The following is a 20,102-nucleotide window of genomic DNA, read 5'->3' on the forward strand; positions in this document are numbered from 1 at the left end:
TCCAAGTGGCAATGGGATGCTCAACTTAAATGGCTCCAGGTGGAAGGAGTTTTGCTTTGCCAATTGCCACCCAAAGGAAAGCAAATCCTCTTGTTTAATTTAATTGAAGAATAAAGAGGCAGAGTCTTTTATTTAGTGATGTGAAAGTTGATGCACCTACTTTTGAGCAAAAAAGCTCACAAGAATTGAAGCCACTTACCCTGCAAAGTGAGGTCTTTCCTGTACATCTCACTGTAACAACAACAACTGCGGTTTTTAATTTGGGCAAATCAGTTGTAAATTCAGAGGAAGGGTTAGAGTAGGATCAATACAGAGGTAGAGGTTGACAATTCCCAGGATTACTCTGCCTAGCTGAATTCCTTTGACATTGCTTGCCAAACTGGCTGGAGGAGATTTAGATTTTTAATATGAACAGAAAGTAATGAAGTTTGATTGTGACTGAATTTTCAACAATGTTAGGTTGGCAAAAGTCTATCTACAAGTTCAACAGGTTAGGGAGTTTGACAAAGTGCATGCAGAAAAATTCCCAGATTGAAAGTTGAACAAAAGTGCAGCAATAGTGATAATAAATTATATGACACATGCAGAAAAATCTGTAATAAGCAGCTGCAATAGAGGATAATAGAAGCTAACCCTGTTCACAAATGATACAGTTTATACTATTTTAATGGAGAAGATTACCTTGAAATCCTCATATCAGGGCTGGCTCAGAAAATATTTTAGGGGCTAACTAAAATGTCCAACAAAGCAGTGGCACTCATCCTTTAGTTTACACCAAAGGAGAGAGAGAGAAAACAATTAGTGTAATAATCAAAAAATAAAAGACAAAAGCCATTCAAAGGGCAACAACAAAAAGGTGAGTCAAAGCAGGGATGCACAAAGACAATGGGAGATGAGTGGTTTTTGGTTTGCCTCAAACCTGTTACAATGTTCACATATTAACTGCAAATACACTGCACAATACTCTTGCATCATCATCTAGCATCCATACGTATCTATTTTGGTGTTTTGGATGCAATAAGGACAGGCTGGAAGGATCCAAAACCCAACCCCACTTCCATTAATTATTTGTGGGGAGACTATCCTCTCTCTCTCTCTCTCAGTGATATTTCCACAACAAAAAAAAACTACTAATAAAAAAGCTTACAAAAAGCAGAAAAAAAGAAGCCTTGGTTTCTTTCCTTTTTTTTTTCTCCTTTTCTTGCTGCCTATGCTAAGCATCTTTGCCTTACTTTTTTCTCTGTTCTTTTGCCTCTCTCCCTCTTATTCTTTCCTTCTTCTAGGAGTAAATTTTTTCCCTCTTGTGGTATTGTTTCTTTCCTCTTCATTCACTTCTTGCAGCGAACCAAAAATCTGCTACTGCTTCTTTTCTTCTTGAGTTCTGTCTTTCTTTCTATCTGGCATTGTTTTTGTATGATCAGTAAAGTTGAATTGCTTTCTCATTATAGTTCTGTTTTTATGTTTTTCAATTAATTCTCCTTCTTGGGTACTCTTTCTTTTTTGCTTTGGAATTTTCTTGGAGTTTGTTCTTCTGCAAATTTAACAGTGCTATTTTTTTTTCTTTCCTTTGATCAAACTGTGAAGTACGAGTTTTTTTCTCACATCAAGAATACACCAAAATCAATTGTTTTCTTCTTTTTGGTTGAATTCAGTTTCTCACTTTTCCCTCCTCATGGTTTAATTTCTTGCACTTTTCCTGTTGTTTCTTGATCAAAGCCTTTAACTTGTTCTAGGTTCTTTTACAATTCGACTTTTTTTCTGTCTATAATTTCCTTGGGACTTTGTTTCCAATGGGACTCTGCCATGGAAAACCCACCGAACACCAACAAAACCAATCAAGAGACATACCAATTCCAGGTGAAAATGATCCACCAGCAAATGCCCACTCCACCAAGTCATCAAATTTCCCTTTTTACAGTCCAAGTCCATTGCCAAGTCTCTTCAAGACATCCCCAGCAATATCAAGTGTGAATTCTACTCCTCTGCGCATCTTCAAACGCCCATTTCCTCCTCCTTCTCCCGCAAAGCATATCAGGGCACTGCTGGCAAGAAGGCATGGCTCTATTAAGCCTAATGAGGCCTCAATTCCTGAAGGAAATGAGTGTGACATCGGTTTGGATAAGAATTTTGGATTTTCAAAGCATTTTATGTCTCATTATGAGCTTGGTGAGGAAGTGGGGCGTGGACATTTTGGATATACTTGCACGGCTAAGGGCAAGAAAGGAAGCCTCAAAGGCCATGATGTGGCCGTTAAAGTTATTCCAAAGTCTAAGGTCTAATTTCTATGTTAATTTTGCCTCTAAGCCAGTTTTTATTTTCCACAAGTCATTAAGGAATTTGCAGGAATACGTTTTGCAGTCACTCTGATTGAGGATCTTTTGATCTGAATATCATCTTAGGACTCCTTTAATTCTTATAGGTGCATCCTAGATATCCATTTTGTTGCTTTGGTAGCACTTGTTTTAGCTATTGATTGTTAGCAAGTATTTGGATTTGATTCATTTTGTTTACAGTTCAATTTATCCGGAAAATATCTGGGTGCCATTTATATATGACGGTATAATCTTTAACCAGTAATATTCAGCTTGGTTAATGATATTGATAATTATATTTAATTCAAGCTAAAGCAGTTTTATATTGATGCAAATATTGTGTGTTTGTATCTTAAATTGAGGGGCTCAGCATTCTTTGTTGTGTAATCATTAGACTTGTGATATTTTTAATCACTTACTTCAGTCAAATGACTTGGCAGAACCTATATGTCCTCCAAATAATTTGGTCTGACTTCAAAGATAGCATTTTAATAGCTACTGCTCTCTTGGCTATTTTTTCTTTTTTTAAAAAAAAAAAAAATTAATGAACAGTTTGTTGTATTTGACACAAATATTGTTTGTGTGCAGATGACAACAGCAATTGCCATAGAGGATGTAAGACGAGAAGTGAAGATATTACGAGCTTTAACAGGTCATAAGAACTTGGTTCAGTTCTATGATGCCTATGAAGATGATGACAATGTATACATAGTGATGGAGTAAGTGTGAGCAAATTGAATTTTCTTAATGTAGGTTTCTTTGTCTTACATTTTCTCATTTTATCATATAAGTTGTAATTATGGGATGGACTAAGTTTATTCTGTTTCTTGACTCCATTGGAACTAATGCCAAAGCTTTGATACTTGAAAATCATTGATAGATGCAAGCAATTTTGTCAAAACTGAAATTAGCCATTCACTTCACTGATCAACAATAGTGTTGTAGTTTAATATATATAGTTTCAATTTGTATGGAACTGTAAATCTTAATGAGATCACCATTAGTTGGCCAAATGGTTTACATCTGGTCCAAATTTATATTCTTTGAGCTGGAAATATTCATTGGAGCAAATCTCTAATTATGAAGGAAGATTGTTTTCTTTGCTTTACCTGATGTCTTGTTGTTCTTAGCATTTTCATTTCTCCTGTCTTTGTTATCTTCTTCTTCAAGGGAAAAAATCCACTGTGAGAGAATGTTGTCGGTGGTTAAAGTTTTCAAATCAGTTATATTCCATGTAACAGAAGCTGTAGTAATAACTAAAACTTCTGGAACTTATTCCCTATTACTTTTAATGGTTTTCAGGTTGTGTAGAGGTGGTGAATTGCTAGATAGAATACTATCAAGGTACATGTGTCCTCTAAACTTTTCCCTTCAGCGTAAACTGTTTGACTTGTTTATGGACCTTCTAAGAACATGGATTTGGCTTGTGTTTTCTAGGGGTGGAAAATACTCAGAAGAAGATGCTAAGACTGTTGTGGTTCAGATTTTAAGTGTTGTGGCCTTTTGTCATCTTCAAGGTGTAGTCCACCGTGACCTCAAGCCAGAGGTAATTGACTCATATCTGCCATGCATCATGACCATAATCTTTGTATTCTAGAGCATCAATTCTCATGATCACCATTCTTGAAACTTACTTGAACCATGATCGGAAAGTATAAGGTGTGGAAGCCTTATGCACCCTATTTATATGACTGAATTTGCATTGGAAAAATTTGGGTGGCCTTTTTAAGAGTGCTTGTGAATTATGATTAATTGCTATTCTCTTCTACTATCATCTCTTGAATAATCTTGCTTGGGAGAGTATCTCTCTCCTTTCACCTGGTCAAGAAAGGATGATGAGATTTATTATTTTAATGCTTTAATCCCTTCTAAGATGAGTGGTTACTTTGATTTTCTGAAGGGTTACTTTACTGAACTGCAACATGTATATTTGTCCTGGTTGACTTTCATTTTACTTCCTTTCCACCATGTTAGTCTTGGGTTTTAAGTGGCTTTGTAATCATGTTCAAAATTCTCAAATAGTCTTTTGTTATTCATTTGCCTATGTTATGTTTTGAACTCCTGCGTTATTTGTCTGCAATTCTAAAAACTGCATGTATAATTTTGCATCATCGCCATTAGTGATCAACTAACACCAACTGAATTTTTCATTAAAAGGAACATAAATTGTATTCTCTCTACAATATTTGATTGGAAAATTCCCATATTTTATACTTGGAATCTGACTAGGCCTTAAATTATCTACTTCTATGGAATGACAATGAGACTAAGAAATTGGAGAACTGGATTATAAATTTTTTAAATTAGATGCCTAAGGAAAAATATTTAACTTCTATATGATGATTCTCCCCCACATTATGGTTACCATAATGTGGCATACTCTTCCTTTTAATGGTGATGTGCTATTTTCTGTTTCAGAATTTTCTTTTCACTAGTAAACAAGAGAATTCGCCTCTGAAGGCCATTGATTTCGGACTTTCAGACTATGTAAAGCCAGGTTAGATCTACTCACTGAGGCCCCCTTCTCTGCTTCTGTTCAAATGAATGGGTTTTGACTATTGTAGGATTTGGCAGATGAAAGATTGAATGACATCGTAGGAAGTGCATATTATGTCGCTCCTGAAGTACTACATAGATCATACGGGACTGAGGCAGACATGTGGAGTATTGGAGTAATTGCTTATATACTTCTTTGTGGAAGTCGACCATTTTGGGCACGGACAGAATCTGGCATCTTTCGTGCTGTCCTTAAAGCTGACCCTAGCTTTGATGAAGCTCCCTGGCCTTCTTTATCCCCTGAAGCAATAGATTTTGTAAAGAGATTGTTGAACAAGGACTACCGTAAGAGGCTAACTGCTGCTCAGGCTCTGAGTAAGTAGCTAAAACTATTCAAGTAGCTAATCCTAACTTTGTCACCTGGTATGGAAAAACAGCCATTATATGGGGTCACTTGTGATGTTACATTTGTTTACTACTTTCCATCATTTGTCATGGAGTAATTTTGGAGGAGATAATTTGATAATGAAGAAAGTACCCTAACCATATTTCTTTCATCAAGTAGACTCCATGCCTGATCATGATTATTTATAATGATGTTCTATTTGTTTTTTTTTTCTTTTCAGAAATTAATCATAACTTTCTTTGTGATTGATGCTTAGGTCATCCGTGGTTGGCAAATTATCATGAGATAAAGATACCATCAGATATGATAATATGCAGGCTTGTAAAAGCTTATATAGGCTCATCTGCACTACGAAAAACAGCATTGGGCGTAAGTATAATTAATAAGGCTTCTTGCTAAATTTTGTTACTTAGAGTATCTAGTCTTTTTGCTTCTTATGATTAGCAATGAGTTTTTTATTCCCACTAAGTATGTCTGCTTTATTTATCAAATTATTTTATATGGTTTTAATAAACTTATTTGCCGTGCGCTGGAACCATAAATGAAATCAAGGTCCACAACATAGACTTTATCTGCAGCTCTAGGATTAACCCTAAAAAGTCTTATTACTCTTTTGTGTCACAAACTTTTTAGATCATCTAAAAACTGTGCCAAAACTGCAGATAAAAAATCTAAATGCACTTTTGGGCATAATTTAGGCTCTAATTTATGGTTGAGTCAAATTTAATAATCATTGGAAACACCCTTTATCAAAATCAAACAGATGTTTGTGGTGTTGCATCTTGAATTATATGAACCTGACAACATCCATAGTGACAGTCTAAATATAGATTGCACTTATAAGGGTAAGTCTTTTAGCTCCATTTTTGGCTGCCAGATAATTACCCTTAAATTTGTGTCAAATTCACCACATTAAAAAATGTAATTATCCTCTTATATACTTTTGGTATGGGGTTTGTGTAATGTTTAAACTACTCACTTTTTGTGTATTATTGCAAAATCTGATCTGGTTCTAATGCTTAATTGGGATTAGGTTCATCATTTTACATTATTGCACATCGCACTTTTCTACTTGTTAACACCTTAATAACATTAATTTGAAACCTTTGATTTTTCTACATCAAAGCTTATTTCGGTTTACAACTTTGCACCACTTTTCTGCTTGGCTATGTTTTTGCCCTACTTGGCAGTGTACAAAGGTGTGGTGTAATCAAGAGAGATGACGTTTACTGTTCTTTGCACTTTGCATTGAGATTAAATGATGAAAAACTTAAGAAGACACAAAGGATCAATGACTCATTGTATTATTTTTATTTTTCTAATCTGGGCATTACATAGAATTGTATGAATATAATAAAAGTGTAATAGCGATCATGTTATGGGGTTTACTCTGTCATTGCTACAAGTAAAATTTCATTGCTGGCAACCATAGTGCAAGCCCATCTCATTTACAGTTGGGTTAACTAAGATCCAACTGAAACCCTTGAAACACTTCAGTGCTCCTACTGCTCCTTCCCCACCACATCAACACTCAGCACTCACCAACGTAGCAGCAAAACAAAGTAAAACCAAATCGAACTTGTCTGCGTTCATAAAAACATAAGATAGAGGAGTTGAGGGATGCAGTATTATTGACATTTTGCACTGTAAAAGATGTAGTTATATTTCTTTTAAAATTATCTAAATTTCTTAAATATTAGCTTATATCCTTGATATAAAGATCTAAAGCTTAACATTGTTAACTATGAATAAGAATATGCTGGCTGAAGTTTCCCTATTATGGCAGGCCCTTGCAAAGACATTAACTGTACCGCAGCTAGCTTATCTCCGGGAACAATTCACATTGTTAGGGCCTAACAAAAATGGATTCATTTCTATGCAGAATTATAAGACGGTCTGCTTCTATCTCTACTTGTTTTTTTCATTTTTATAATTTTTTAAGTCATTCTAAATAGCTTGGAATTAGCAGGCGCTGATGAAAAATTCTACTGATGCTATGAAGGATTCGTGGGTCCTTGATTATGTCAACATGGTAAAGCTGCTAAGTTATTTTATCCATCTTTTTCCCTGAAGACAGATTAAAAAATTGTGAAAAAATATACTTCCAATATGTTTAAAATTATAATACTAGTTGCTTGTTTACTCTTGAATTGTGCAGATTAGTACTCTTCAGTATAGAAAATTGGACTTTGAAGAATTTTGTGCTGCTTCCATAAGTGTGCATCAGCTAGAAGGAATGGAAACTTGGGAGCAACATGCAAGGCGTGCATATGATTTGTTTGAGAAGGATGGCAACAGGCCCATTATGATAGAGGAACTTGCCTCGGTAAGTGTTCCCTTTCTGTCTCTCCCAGAGTTTTCCTGGGTATTGTAAAATTGAAGACAATTCCCTATAACATGGCTTCAGACCTGGAAAAGATAGGTGTATAAGCTCCATGATCTAGGAGAAAAGACCAGAGAAATGGTTGATTGCCAAACTGGGCCCCAGTGTTGAGAAAAGTTTTTGCTGCGTAGAGCAGTTCAGATTCTTCCATTTATCCTATCTTTGGATTACCAAGCTCACTAGAAGAAACAAAAGATTAAAGTGTACTTGCTGATAATTGCTATTTAGCTCAGTAATTTTGCCAGATTTTAGATCTTTTGAGTTTTGTTTTACAAATTTCTGAGGGATTGAATAAGGCTTTATGAAATCTCATCCAGTGCTGCTTCCTCTATCATGGTGCTAAATGGTGTTCTTTTTTTCGGTCCAGGAACTTGGACTTAGCCCATCAGTACCAGTGCACGTAGTTCTCCAAGACTGGATAAGACATTCGGATGGGAAGCTTAGTTTCTTGGGATTTGTTAGACTTCTACATGGGGTTTCTTCTCGCACATTTCAGAAGTCTTGAAGTAGGATCCAACTGTAAACACTTTTATCTGTTGATCTCACTTGAACTGAACTGTCTGGTCGAAACAAATGCCTGTGTCATTTGGGAGCTAGCCTGAACAAAGCTAGCATAACATCTGGATCATGAAAAAGACGGTGCAAGCAAGTTGATACTATAAGCCAATCTGACATGCCCTGCTAGTGAAGCAATTTGCAGCATCTTCTCATGTCTTTATTTTTGTTCGTTCTTGGGGTTTCTTCCTTTTTTTTTTTTCCGTTTGGCCAGGTACTCTCTATCCCTACAACTTTGCCTTTTTTGTCCATTTTAGTATCAAATGATTGGTGTCCTTGAAACCTAGAGGGTTGTACAGATGAGGTTGGGTCGCAAAATGTATCTAGTGTAAGGCTTTTAGCAAACAGATTCTAAGCTACTTTTTCTGGTTTATGGGTTCATCCCTTGTGTACCAAGATGTTTATTCCTAGTTGGTTACCAAATTTAATAGCAGTCCATGAGTCTTCACATTTACATTAGTCGATGCCTTGCTGCTTGTTTCAATCACTCCATTACCAAACACTATTCTGTTGGCCCTTGTGTTTTTTAACTTACATTTTGTATCATGGATAACACATACGTAGGACATATGGCCCTCAAGTTGATTTGTCTTTTTCTATGTGGAAAAAGAAAGCACGTTTCTTTCTTTGCCCATGTGATAATGGTTACTGCTACTCAATTTGTTTCTTTTTCCCTCTTGGAGGCATTTCTTCGATCTATCTTTTCATTTGATAAAATGCCATTCCTCATTGATGGGGACGGAGGCACATATATCACAACTTGAAATAATAATCTTTGCTCCCAATTTGTTAAAAATAAGAAACATACTGAATACTTGTCAACATTGGAACTCGAAATAACATTTTGCACCCATTATGCTCTCTACAATTATGCACTAAGCATAGAGTATAAGGCTCAAAATGCAACACGTTTCTGTGCCCGTATATAATAGAGTACATGTGAATAGAAGAGTTGAGGCTGCTCCTATTTATAGGCTTCGAGAATTTGTAATAAAGCAATGGCTAACTTTGTCCTTTAAGAGACCAAGGGACACTAGTTTATGCCATCAACATTATAATTAGCTATGACCTTGTGCTTCCTATAATGAGTTTGTAACCTCTAGATGTGGCACCATTGACCAAGCCATCTATCTCTCTATAATTCATTTTCCCCATTAAACCTAATTCCCCGTTACCCTTGTTGTACTTGACATGTTTCCTCTAGCTATATAACTTTTGTTAAGGGATCCACAGTATTAATCATTTGTTTTAGGGTAAAATATCATTATTCTTGTTAAGTTTTAATCAAAATTATGTGAAGATTCGTTAGTTTTTAAAATAAATAATTTACTTTAAAAAAATATTTTTCGTTGGATATTAGGTCCAATCGTTAGTCAATTATTAATATTTTTGTTTATTTGTAGACGTGGTAAGAAAAAAAATAATTTTATCTTTGAATTAATTATTAAAATTACTATTATATAATTTTATTATTTTTATTATTTAAAAAAAAACTTCTCAAATAAGGAGCACCAGAGCCCCCCTAGGAGCCCCGATCAGACTCCCTCAGGGAAAACCGATGCTCCCCTGGGGAGCTCGATTGGGACTCCCAAGGGAGCACTAGATCTAGTGCTCCTTTGGGAGAACCGACGGTCCTCAAGGGTAGCCTGATAGGGGTTCCCTAAGGGAGCATCGATGGTCTTCAAGGGGAGCTCGATCGAGGCTCCTTAAGGGAGCACCGGTGGTCCTTAAGGGGAGCCCGATCAGAGCTCCCAAAGGAGCACTTGGTGCTCCCTTTGGGGAGCTCGATGCTCTCTTAGGGAGCCTCGATCGGTGCTCCTTTCTTTTTTAATTTTTTTAAAATATAATAATAATTTTTTAAATTAATAAAAAAAAACATTTTAATCTTTTCTTGATATCTATTAACAGTATTTGCATTTTTTGAGCAGAATTTTAATTTCAAAAACTAATAAATCTGTTTAAAATTTTTATTAAAATTTAAAAAGGTTGAGATATTTTACCCTTTGTTCTAATATAAATAACACTTTATAGTCCCATTTCTCAATTAGGACCTCCCACTACTGTGCTTCCTACTAATAGAAAAAAAGTTTAAGATTTTAAATTTTTTCATAAATTCAACTTAAATCATAATATTAAAAATTACTTTCCATTCTTTTATTTTCTTAATATAACTTTTTGAAATGTGTTTTTCTTAGTACTATTATTAATTAGTAAAAAAAGGAAAAAATGGAAAAGAAAATATTTATTTTTTATAAAACCAATTTAAATTATATATTAAAAGATATTGTTTATTTTTATTTTTTTAGTATTATTTATTCAATACATTGTTTGTCATAATACTTTTTATGGAATTATATAATAAAAACTATATCGAATTTGTTAGAAGGTATCGATCAAAAAAAATTGCTGATTAATATAATTTGTGCAAAAATGTATATAGGTATATACAATATATTATATTCATTTATTTTTAATATATATTATTGATATTATTAAGCTTCGCCTTTTTGGGCCCATTTCAGAATTTGTTGGGTGAATTTAATGTTGGGCTTTATGTTTTGGTTCTTACTGTCTTTTTTTTTCTTTTTATTTTTGAGTTATTTAATTTTTTTGTAATTTAATTGATCTCTTTTTTATACTAATTTAAGTGACTCAGTTTTAAATTTTTTATATTGGTTTGATATTTGTAAAATTTTAATTTGAGATTATTATAATAACATGTTATAGTTTTCATCTTTATTTAAAAGCTTTCAATATTAATATGATTTGACAAAAAAATTTTAAATAAAAATTCTAATTGTATTAAATTACATTTATTAAAATATATTTTTAATTTTTATAATTTTTAATAAAATTTGAATTATTTATATTTTAAAAAATATTTATATTTATATATAATTATAATTGATGAATAAATAAAAATTCATATAACATACGTGAAGCAAATACTGGGTTTAAATTTTTTTATAAAAAATAATTTTAAATTACATAATATTATAAATAAAAATAATAATAGTAAAAAAGAATAATTTAAATTAAAAAATACTATAAATAATAATAGTAATAATAAATTAAAGGTAATTATTTTAAAATAACAGCATTTTAAAAACCTTTTCCCATGTCTTATTAAGTAAATTTTTTAATTTAAATAATCTTTAATTAGTGAAGGGATTTTATTTTTTTATATTACCAATATTAATATAATCATATTTTGTTAATTATGATGATTATAAAAACGAAATTAATTAAAATTGAGATTGAAAATAATTATTCATTAACTGCATAATTTAGATAATAAAATTATTACAATAAAATGAATAGTCATTACGCTTTTTAAAATTTTCTTAATATTAATGATAAAATTTTGTGAATTATATTCAATTTTTTACTACTTTGTTATCCTATGCCTTAATACACCTCGTGAAAATAAGTTTTTGGGATCCCCAATAATTTTAGTAAATCATTATTAAATTTATTCAATTAATTTTTTATTTTTTATTTTATTTTTTTATAATAATTTCATAAATTCAATTCACGCATAAAAAATAGAAATTACGTAAATAAAATAAGCTAAGCCTAAAGTTGATACGGGTTGGGCTTGAGAGGAGCCGGCCGACCTCATCATTTTGCATACAACAAACGGCGTAGTTTAGATTTTCCTATAAAATCTTAATCTAACCTAGTGGGCAACCCCTCTCTCTTTTCGTCCTTTTTGCTCCCCTCTTCTTCTCCCACTGACCCTAGCAGCCAACCCCTTTCTCTCAACCCTCTCTTCCTTCTTTGGTCCCCGGCGCCGTTGCCTTCGCCGGCCTAGGCCTTTCCGGCTGCGGCTCCCTTTTTCTTCCCCTTCCTCTTTTCTTCTTTTCTTCTCTTCCCCCAGTTTGCTCTCTTTCTAAAAAAGCCTAGCCACCGTTCGTCTTCTCGGGGTGTAAGGTCTCCTTCACTCCTAAAATTGTATAAATACCTCGAAATCTATCCTATCCGTATCACCCACCTCTCTCTCCAAAAAAAACATATTTTTCTTTCTCTCTCTAATAATCCATTAAATGAGGTAACTGTAATAGAATAATTCTCATTTAATTTTATTTTTGTTTAAATTCTTTATGCAATCATGTTTCTTTCTTCTGCAATGAGTGATCTGAAAATAAATAATCTTTGCTAAATCGAATCTGGAATTGATTTATTTGGTATTTAATGTGTTATTTTGATCTGGATGTTTTTATTCTTCCAAAAGGTGTTAGATTTAGTTTTAATGGGTGGTGATGATTGATGATTTTGAAGGGATTAGATAGATTCTAGCTTCGCATTATTGGGTTGTGTTGTTGGGAGCTAAAGACTCTGTCTTTTGTATTTTTTTTTAAAGTGGTTTTTACTTTGCTTCCTTGCGAAGATTGTATGGAGGGGATTGGTGCATATGTGGATGTTTTCTTGGTTTTAGTTTTTTGGTGTTGGGGTTAGCATACATGGGTTCTAAATCAGTTGAGGATATGATAAAGGCCTCATCCGGGGTGCCATACGCATGGTTTGGAGTCAATGCAAAAGACTTTTATATCCCTGGACAGTGTCATTACCACACCTCTTTAGGGACAATTTTAATATATGTTTAATGTTGTAGATACCGTTTTAGCCCAAAGCCCTACCCTATCATATCTTTTCTTAACATATTAGGGCCTAAAGCCCATATAACTAGACAAAGAAACTCTTAACCCAAGGGCAAAACTCTGTAGCTGTAACTCAGGCTTCCCCTTTCTGGCTGCTGGTCTCTGCTTTCCCTTTTAAATCGCTGCCATTCTTCATAGCAGGCATTTACTTGAGGTATTTCTATTCTTATTGCTGAATTTCCTGGGTTTCCGTAAGCTTCATGGGTTTTGGAATCAATGAAGCTCAGTTCATAAGTTTCATGGGTTTTGGAATCAATGAAGCTCAGTTCATAAGCTTCATGGGTTTGTTTTTTCCTATTAATTGGAGTTGATCAATCCGGTTGTCAAAGATTGGCAGTTTTTCAATGCAATTCAGTTGGTGGGCATGTATAAGGGATAGATTCAGATTGAATTCTGTTTGAAGTATGTTATACACATAGTTTTTCCATTAATCTCCAGGGTTTTCTTGATTTTGTAGGTTTCAGTAGTTTTGCAGCATATCTATTGGTTGCTCTGTCCACAAACGAGCCACAATCTCCTAAACCACGCCAACAGTGAAGTGCGGGTGATTGCTTGCTTTCCTTTGCTCTAAAAATGTCATCATTAAGAAATGCCATTAGTAGACGGGCTCACAAAGAACGAGCTCAACCGTGAGTCACAGCTTTTCCCTTCATTATGCCGGCCTTTCTAAATTAGTTTCTCTGCTTCCATATGATAGATAGATTCCTCCTTAAATGTAACTGCTTTCATACTGATGGCTACTTGTTCATATGTTAGGTCCTCAAGGAAAAAATTTGGGCTTCTTGAAAAACACAAGGATTATGTTGTCCGTGCGAAAGCATTCCACAAAAAGGAGGAAACTTTACGGGTAAGTTAATGCTTCTTTTCTTCCTGCTGTTGACAGTTGTTAGTGCATTCATTTTCCTGCTTCTTAGATTGTAATCAGAGTGCTGGCTATAGTTTCATGATGATTATATAAATATAATTTCCTTTCATTTTTTTTTCTTATGCTCTCTTTGTCAATGTGCTCTACAGAGACTCAAGGAGAAAGCCGCATTCAGGAATCCTGATGAATTTTACTTTCAGATGATAAAAACAAGAACTGTTGATGGAGTTCATAAACCTGAGTAACATACTGCTCTCATGTTTTAACCATTTTCTATTTGGGCTTGCAATCGAGAATGCTTATTTAGCTTTCTTTTCTTTCGCTAAATTCTTTATTTGTGTAGGAGTCAGGCTAACAAATACACTCAAGAAGAACTCATGCTAATGAAGACCCAAGACATGGGATATATATTACAGAAAATGCAAAGTGAAAAGAAGGTAGCATGAATAATTTATGATGATTTTTGGTTTATCAAGGGCTGCATAATATTTCCCACGTGGTTTTGGTAATGAAACTATGTTGAACTAGTTATCAATATTCTTTTATTCTGTTACAGAAAATTGAGAAGCTAACTGCAGTTTTGCATTGTATTGATAATCAACCATCTAACAGACACATTTACTATGCTGAAGACAGGTTTGATTTCTTGATATCACCTTCCTTTTTCTTGCCTTTGGTTGTTGGCCAAAGTGAAAATTTTGAGCTGTTGCCTGACAAAGAGAATAAAACTATGAGTTACTTTTGACATGTTTATTATTGTTTTTGACTGTTATCCTGTTTTTCTTCAAGTGGTTTCATTTTATGTCATCATGATCATACCAGTATTGCCATTTTTGTATCCCTACTTTGACAAGACTGATGCTGGGTGATGACCTTTCTTAAGTAAAATGAATCATTTGCTGTTAGTTTGGCCCCTTTGAAGTTATGCACAACAATGCAAGTAATAGCTGATGAATGTGGAAAAAGATAATCTATGAAAATTAAATCTCTTTGAAACGTTGTAGTACTATTTTTATAATAATTTGTTCAAGCAATGTACTTTTGTTATAGAGTCAGAAACTTGCATCTATAATACATTAGGTTTATCTTTTAAGTTCTATTGCAATTTATGTTAATGGAGACAAATATAAGATTAGAAAAAAATGAAGTATGGCTGAGATGAGAATGTTACACTGGATGTATGTATAAATGGGCAAACAAGATTAAGAAGTGTATTAGCAAAAGGTGGAGCTAGATATCTTTGGGGCAAGATAAGGAAAATAGATTTAAGGTGGTTTGGAGAACTAAAGAGGAGACCTAGAAATATGCCTTCACGAAGATGTGAGTAGTGAAGCATTCCATGACTTGATAAAGAGAAGATGACCAAAGAGGACATTGGTAAAAATTACAAGAGTACCACTTATACTGTGATTGCTAAGAATACGATCTTAAGGGCACAATTATGATCCATATAGTTATCCCCACATTGTGGAAAAAAGGTTCTGTTTTTGTTGTTGTGCATTAAGAAAGACAAAAATATGAAAAGCTATACCAAAATTTTGTGGAAATTCACAAACATATTTGTAGACAAATAAATGGGTGTATGTGCATGTATGTGTTGGTTGGTTGGATAGACAAACAAATAGATAGGTAAATAGATAGATACATCATGCATTACTAATTATATGGTACGTCTTGCTTGTGGTATGGGTTAGAGAATGGGGTATATGATGTAGTTCTTTTCTGGTACAAGGGGGACAGTCCTAATTGGTTCATTATTTGGGGTTGCTGTTATGCTAGAAAGATTATTCAAAAAAAACATTTAGGTGTTTTTTCTATGGCATTGATGTATTTGTTATGCAGGCAAGATGACAAATTCATGTCACCATTATTCAAAATTCAAAACCATGTTTAATTTAGTAGTCAACAGTTGCCTAAATTGTCCCTATGCTTTCTTTTTGCCTTCTTATCTAACATTCTTTTTTTTTATTATTTTAAAAAAAATCACCAATCTGTTTCTGTACTCTAATTCAAACTGTCAATAGTTGTTTCCTACAGTTGAAAGTGCTTGCTTTTGCTTTCAATGATTAGTACAAATGCTCAGAGTTTTCATCTTTGTTTGATATGTCTTGACATGGTTGTAGGGCTGGTAAAACTAGTTGAAATATAGATCTTCTGCCCTTTGATGTAGGGCACTTTGGTATATGCTGCTTTCTCTCTTCACAAAGAAGGGAGAAAAAGAAAAACCCTCCAGATGAATTACAGTCTAGTCTATATTTATTAAGAGTACCTGTTGTTTTGAAATGTAAAAAGTGTGTATTCACTTTTTTTTTTTTTTTTGCAGGCAAGAGGCTAGAGAATTATATTCACAATCTTCAGAAAACAGAACTCCTCCCTCTTCTGCTGATATCCCTGATCATATTAAAAGGTTAGTTAATAGAAAATGTTTGCATGGTGTTTTGTAAATAACTGGATTGGTTATCTAATTGTGTTCAGTCACGAAGTTGTTTGCTTTTCAAAACTACAATTGCAAGCGCTCATTCAATGGAAATTGGAAGATATCATTTAAGCAATTGCTCTTGATTTTTTTTTTCCTGAAAGGCGCTCTTGATTATTTTGACTTGTTGACTTTGGTAATGATATACATTTAACTTCTGTACAAAACAATCTGTAATAATGTCAAATATTGGGAACTTTATTGGAGGATATTTTGAAGTTTTGAATGAAATTTCTTCATCTCATTCTACTAAAATGTTTGTACAAAAGATGGGATTGTTATGGGTCGTTTTCATGGGTTCATCATTTTAAAATATTGACTTGCCACCGAACAGTATGAACTGCCCTTTGAACCACAGTGGAGTCTGCAGATATACATGTACTCATTGTGATGCTCAGTTGCACAAGTTTTTATGCAGTTATGTGAATTAGTCATCTTGGTTTTTAGGGTTTTGCTGGTGCACTGAATATTTTAGAAGTACTAATAATATAATGAAAATGTGCACATTTTTGCATTAGGTAAATTACAAATGCCATCATAAGCTTATGTATAAAAATACCTTAACTGGTGGATGCTCAAAATCCACATTCATTGCACTTGAAGTTTAACATATCACCTAACATGTCTGAAAAGGGGACTTTACCATAAAATTCTGACTATTGAGGGGAGATGAAGTAGACGGAGTGGTCAAGTTTCAGTGACTTGGAATATGGCCTTTGTATGTTGGACTTATGTAGGACCACCATATTTAATCTAAAAGTCATGTTAGTGGTGACAGTTTTTTCTTTGTTGAAGTTGTGTCATTTATTTCCTGGTTTCTTCTGTTTCAAGTGTCAATAATATTCTGGTTAGTTTTATCTTTTCTGGAAATTACCGTCTAAAGCTCTTACTTGTTACATCAGGTTATGTCAATCTTGGTAGTATCTTATTTTCTATTTGGAGTCCTTAACAATTGAGATTCTATAAATCTGTACATATGCATGCAACTTCTTTTAATTAATAGAAAAGAGGTTGATGAGAAGTAGCTGTTGCTATTATGTGAAGCAATCTGTGAAGCCTCTCTACTCTTTATTTTAATCTGTTCTATAAATCTGTACATATGCATGCAACTTCTTTTAATTAATAGAAAAGAGGTTGATGAGAAGTAGCTGTTGCTATTGTGTGAAGCAATCTGTGAAGCCTCTCTACTCTTTATTTTAATCTGTTTCAGGTTAATCAAGCCCTTTAATTTCTAAATAGCTTCTATCAAGCAGTAACTAGTCCAACGTCAAAGAGACCATCAAATAGTAACCCTATCTCTGAACTTAGTATACTGCTTATGGGTAATGTTCAGATGCCCAGACCGGCATTCAAATTTGTTCTGTTTGTTTAATTTCAGACCTCAAAATTCAATCTCTTCCATCCTAAATCAACCATTGGACCCTAATTGTTGTTTCCATCCAGTTTGAACCTAAAACTATAAGTTGTTGCTTGCCATGTAGCCATGATTGCTTGAAATATAATTATTGCTTGCCAGGTTTCCCATCCTATGCAAACTTATTATTGCCATCCGTTATTCTTCATCTTGGAAGCCATGATTGCATGTAGTGTATACACATACACATACATTAATCTTTGTACTTTCTTTTTTCCTTCACATGTAGGAAGACAGCTACATCGTACAGGGAATTAGAGGCCAGGAAGAGTAGAGTAAATGAGCTGGCGAAAATATATATGGAAATGTCATTGAAGAAGGAATTACAGGTATTGGCATATTTAAGTGAATTCCTAATATACTGTGGGCAATGCATTTAAATTTTGAAGTGAAACATTACATTCAATTTAATGGACAGAAAAAGGGTCGGAAGCGCAAACTCCGTGAAGACGAGTTAATATGTCCAACCTCCAAGCCAGTGTTCAAGTGGCGATCAGAAAGAAAGAGGTGACAAGGTGTTTGTAGTTAGGCGATTTGTCAGTGAGATTAAAGTTTGTGTTGGTGCTAACTGATTTCAGGAGCTTCATCACGTCTTTGAGAGATCCAACCTTAAATGTTGAAGCAGCAAGCTTGTAATATGAGTTGTTAATGACGAGTTTTGCATTGTTGAGATATTTTCTGTTAGGCATATGACTTCAAAGATAATTTATCAAAATTGTAGTATGTAGCGAACTCTTCAGTCATGCATATTGAATGGTTTTTGATAAATTGATTTGGTGATTTGTACTGGAGTCTATGGGCTCAAAGCTTGTGTATTTAAGCATCATTATACTTTCTTGATATCGTGCCATCAGCTTTATGAATCTAAGGAATTGTTAGTCTATGGATATCATTATCTGCCATTAAAAGAGAAACGTTTTAAGATTGTTTCTTTGTCAAAATAAACATTTAAAGTTAAACTAGGCTGTCCGTTGAAAATAAATTGTAATGTACTAGTAACAATGCCCGAATGAGGGCGTAAGTAATTTTTTATTTTAACCAAGAAATAAAATTTCTGGCTTATGCAGTCATGCTATAAAGTACAATCAAGTTTTTTAAACATATAAGTTGGCTTACATGTTATAACTAGGAAAAAAGAAAAATGCTGATATAGAGAAGGATTTTTATTTTAGTCGGAAAATGTTTGAAACTTTCTTGGTTGAGGTTATTATGTATGAAATTTAATCATTTTTGTGATTGAGCCACACGGTTGTAAAAGCTATATGTTTATTGTTTTAGTGTAAGTTTTACTCTGTTTTTGACAAAACAACTGCAAGGGAAGAAAACATTGTTGGGTTCGTACGTTAGAGTTTTGGATTTGAGATAAGCTCACTTTGTAAAAGTTTAGTAGAAGCTATTAATTCTATTGATTTAGAAAATTGGATTTTAAATCTTTTGTAAAGATAGCAAACATAAATCGGAGAAGATTAAACCATTATAAATAGTTTTGAATTGTTCATTTTCCTTAACCTTTTCATTGGTGATCTATTTTTTATTCAATTACCTTTGTCCTTTAACTTTTATTTCTCTCTAACCTTAATCTTTCAATTCCAAAAAAGTGCTTTTACCTTCCCTTAGTACTGTCCTTTGAGACTAACAAGTGATATAAGAGCTAATATTCTACATTTGAAGGTTTAACGACCTCAAGAGTAATCCAAGATGGTGGCAATAAATACACATATAGTAGATGGACAATCCATAGTTAGGCTTTCTCTGTTTAATGGAACAAACTATCAATATTAGAGCATAAGGATGTCCGATTATATTAGTGCTTGAGACTATGAGATGTGAGATGTAATTATAGAAAGAACCTATATAAGGATGTCAACGGATACCCTATTATAGGGTACCCGATTATACCGAATTAGGGTACCCAATAAACGAGTTTGGGACGGGTTCGGATAGTGATTTCATTACCCGAATCTACCCTAACTTGATTATTTTATATCCGGATTCCGTAGATACCCGCCCCGAACTCGTTTACAAATACCCATGTATATATATTTTTATTATTTAAATAGTTGAATAAAATTGATGCTGATTGGACTCAAACCTAAGTAAAGAAAAAAAGCACCCAAAGTCTACCATCTTAACAAACAATTTCCTCTATTAAATGTTGACAAATATATTAGAAATATAGTTAGTTAAATTACTAAGGTGATGATATGAATATATATAAATAAAAATATTATTAGATTGTTAATTATGTTTAAATAATATGAATATCATATCATATTACAAATGAATATAATTATTATTATACACATTTTTAATAAAAATGTATTTACTTTTTATTTTGGGTTAAGATTACAAAAATTATAACTTATAATATATATACTTAAAAAGAGTCTTTGAGTTTAGAATAGTTTTGGAATCTAACTATTTTTTAATTTCGTGTAATTAAAGACAAACTCATATATTTAATTAAACTTATTCATTAAACTATGATTATTAATTAATTTGAAATGTTTTTAAATAAATATATTATATATATT

At 33.3% G+C, this 20,102-nt stretch overlaps 2 protein-coding genes across 5 annotated transcripts; both read left to right on the plus strand.

The window, feature by feature from the left end:
• Nucleotides 1,161-8,611, plus strand: LOC18598655 (CDPK-related kinase 1). Its single transcript, XM_007028254.2, has 11 exons — nucleotides 1,161-2,273; nucleotides 2,901-3,031; nucleotides 3,615-3,656; nucleotides 3,750-3,858; nucleotides 4,731-4,809; nucleotides 4,887-5,183; nucleotides 5,471-5,583; nucleotides 7,001-7,108; nucleotides 7,184-7,246; nucleotides 7,373-7,540; nucleotides 7,965-8,611. The coding sequence occupies exons 1-11, from the start codon at nucleotides 1,791-1,793 to the stop codon at nucleotides 8,100-8,102; spliced, it is 1,731 nt and encodes a 576-aa protein (XP_007028316.2). The 5' UTR covers nucleotides 1,161-1,790; the 3' UTR covers nucleotides 8,103-8,611.
• Nucleotides 11,846-18,413, plus strand: LOC18598656 (probable U3 small nucleolar RNA-associated protein 11). Of its 4 annotated transcripts, none has more exons than XM_007028255.2 (9): nucleotides 11,846-12,203; nucleotides 13,271-13,442; nucleotides 13,570-13,660; nucleotides 13,828-13,919; nucleotides 14,022-14,115; nucleotides 14,235-14,314; nucleotides 16,002-16,085; nucleotides 17,798-17,897; nucleotides 17,987-18,413. In XM_007028255.2, the coding sequence occupies exons 2-9, from the start codon at nucleotides 13,387-13,389 to the stop codon at nucleotides 18,077-18,079; spliced, it is 690 nt and encodes a 229-aa protein (XP_007028317.2). In that variant the 5' UTR covers nucleotides 11,846-12,203; nucleotides 13,271-13,386; the 3' UTR covers nucleotides 18,080-18,413. The 4 variants fall into 4 exon arrangements, with proteins under 4 accessions (XP_007028317.2, XP_007028318.2, XP_017977721.1 ...); XM_007028256.2 differs by lacking the exon at nucleotides 11,846-12,203 and adding an exon at nucleotides 12,502-12,967; XM_018122232.1 differs by lacking the exon at nucleotides 11,846-12,203 and adding an exon at nucleotides 12,972-13,179.

This window comes from Theobroma cacao, chromosome 5 (assembly GCF_000208745.1).
Source record: "Theobroma cacao cultivar B97-61/B2 chromosome 5, Criollo_cocoa_genome_V2, whole genome shotgun sequence".
NCBI lineage: Eukaryota > Viridiplantae > Streptophyta > Magnoliopsida > Malvales > Malvaceae > Theobroma > Theobroma cacao.